This window comes from Aegilops tauschii, chromosome 7 (assembly GCF_002575655.3).
Source record: "Aegilops tauschii subsp. strangulata cultivar AL8/78 chromosome 7, Aet v6.0, whole genome shotgun sequence".
In the NCBI taxonomy this organism is placed as follows: Eukaryota; Viridiplantae; Streptophyta; class Magnoliopsida; order Poales; family Poaceae; genus Aegilops; species Aegilops tauschii.
In genome coordinates this window covers 161,562,402-161,564,934 of record NC_053041.3, presented here as the reverse complement: position 1 = coordinate 161,564,934, position 2,533 = coordinate 161,562,402, and the positions used below count along the sequence as shown (strand labels likewise).

The following is a 2,533-nucleotide window of genomic DNA, read 5'->3' as shown; positions in this document are numbered from 1 at the left end:
TGGGGAAAATAACAAAATCAGTGCTGCAAAATACTTCTAAAAATTGTCTTTTTGGAGCATCAATTTTCTTGCCAGATCTCCACGAATGTGATTTCATCACGAAAATTTGCACGCAAGTCAAACACTCATCGGTATTTATGACAAAAGATTCAGCATTTTTAGTGTTTTTTATTTTATTTTTTCGGAGTTTGCCGTTCATCCGGGTGCACATTTTTCGGAGTTTACCGTCGGGGTTCTTTGTTAGTTTCCTATGTGCACCGGGAGCAGGAACTCCATGTCCGCTTCTAAGCGGTGCTTTTTTAGTTTGCTGGAAATGAATCAAGGATTAATTTTAATGGGTAGTTAATCACAGTACCAATCCGAAGCAGTCTGAAACAGTGATCAAATATGAAGAGCAAGAGCAAAACCAAACCCTTCATTTATGTACATGAGAAAGGCTAAAAACAGAGCAAGCTAAGCAGTCCGCAGACGCAACACTAATAAAACAAGAACATCATCGGTCCATGACTAGTACTCCATATATATCCACACGCACGACGCACGAGGGAGGACGTCTCGGATCATCGGTCAGTACCCGGCCGCCACCTCGGAGCCGCCGCCCTGCTTGCCGTTCTTGCCGGCGCTCTTCTTCTGGTACTTGTCCTTGATCCATTGGAACCCCTGCGCGGTGCCGGCCTTGACCTTCTTCAGCCCGGTGGCCGCGGCCGCCTTGGTCTTCTCCACGCCGCCCTTCTTGCCGCCGCCGCCGGCGTTGCCGCCGCCGCGCGCCCGCGGGCTCGGGTCGGCGCCCGTGTCCCACTGGTCCGCCCACGACGTCCCGAACGAGTTGCTCCGCTGCATGCCGGCGACGAAGAGGACGAGCGTCGATCGATCAACACGGACAAAAACTCCGCTGACTTAGGAACCGAGGGCCGGATGGATGCTTTGTGTGCGTGCGTGCGTAGGGACAAAGTCTTGCTTCTTGTGGTCGCCGGAGAGGAGGAACGGGAGGCCGGGGCTTTATAGGCGGAGGCGGGGCGAGAGGAATGGTCCTGTCGTGGGGGTTGGAAATCTTGTGGCGGAGGGCACGAGAGATGCTCAGCCGTGACGCCCGGCCACGCGTTCTGGAATGGTCCTGCTCCTGCCTGCGCTTTGAGGAGCCTTGGAGTCGGCGGCGTGGTGTGGACGGGGGCAACGCGCTGACTCGGCAGGCAGCGTGAGGTTGGGGAAGCTTCCCGGCTGCGGTGTCACGGGGCCGTGGGTCCACCGGGAACGTTGGCCCGCCCGTCGGGGGCTGCTGTGCGGACTGAATACGGTCGGGGGGCAAACCGAAAGGAACTGCTTTCGGTACGCGGGAACAAACCGTGACGGGCGCATGGATTTCCATTCTCTTTTAGGACGGTGCGGGCCCGAGTGAATCGATTTTTTAGGAGAGGGAGGCTTCTTGGCGCGCTCTTTTCACCAGGCGTGGAAGGCAGGAATTGCATGCCCGCTGACTGCTGTGGAGAACGAATAGCCGCCGCCTTTCCCTATTCTTTTCGTTCTATCCTGTGTGGTTCCGGCCGATGATGCACGCGGTGGCCGCCGACCGAAAACAACACGTCGAGGGACGTAGGCACGCGTATAACGAGTAATTTTCTTTAATATATACTCCTCGGTAAAACGTCTTATATTACTCACTCTGTACCGAAATTGTTCTAGCTGGTAAAAATTCCGACTAGGGGAAAACGAGCAAAAGTACAAAAATACACCTAATTTGAAAACGGGAGTTGCCGCTGAGAGTCGCCGTCTTCCTCCAGGCTCCTCCTCCTCCTCTGCCCTCCACCTCCTACGGCTACTAGTCCATCCACCAGCATGCCCCTCTGCCAGGCTCTTTCCTGTCATCTAGGCACTCGTCCTCGCCCAGTTTGGGCGCCGCCGCTCCCAATTTGGTCCTCACCGCCACAGCCTGGTCGCCGTCTCCTCTCAACCCCATCCTGGCCGCTGCGCTGCCCAGCCTAGTTCTCGCTGCTCCCCCGCCTGGTCGTCGTCACAGACAGCACTCCAGGCAGGTACTCCTGGCCCGTGCATTGAAATTAACAGCAGAATTTGAGGAATCAGTTAAACGGTGCAACAACAACAGTAATTTACAGCAGAATTTGAAATTCAAGTTTCCTGAAGTGCTCCATGATTCTAGTTTTTTTTACTTGGGGATATGTTGCTTTTAAATAAACCAGCATAAATCAAATGCCATTGTTGTTCATTTAAAAAAACTGATTATTACTCCTGATAGTTATGCTTACAGTTTCTTATACTGCGCATGCAATTCTAATTTTTCAACTGAGTAGTTCTTCTTCAGTTGATCAGGCTGAGGCATGCCCATTCTTTGTACAGCACACACCCAAAGTTACTCAAAAAGCATGTTGATTGTTTTACCTGGTGGGATCATAGCAGCATCAAGAGAACCCATCATAGCAGCATCATGATGGAATACTTGTGTAGTCATGGCAGGAACCAGAGGCCCAACATCTTCAGTTACATTGTAAGGTTTCCATACAACTGATGTCAAAATATG

The 2,533-nt window shown here is 52.3% G+C and overlaps 1 protein-coding gene across 1 annotated transcript; it reads right to left on the bottom strand.

The window, feature by feature from the left end:
• Positions 1–388: 388 nt before the first annotated feature.
• LOC109765264 (uncharacterized) lies at positions 389–1,092 on the bottom strand. The gene has a single exon (XM_020324052.4). It carries the CDS (start codon positions 838–840, stop codon positions 568–570), a length of 273 nt encoding a protein of 90 aa, XP_020179641.1. The 5' UTR covers positions 841–1,092; the 3' UTR covers positions 389–567.
• Positions 1,093–2,533: the final 1,441 nt, after the last annotated feature.

Excerpts from the sequence above, each read along its gene's own strand:
- LOC109765264 (XM_020324052.4), bottom strand. The coding sequence starts at position 840 with ATGCAGCGGAGCAACTCGTTCGGGACGTCGTGGGCGGACCAGTGGGAC.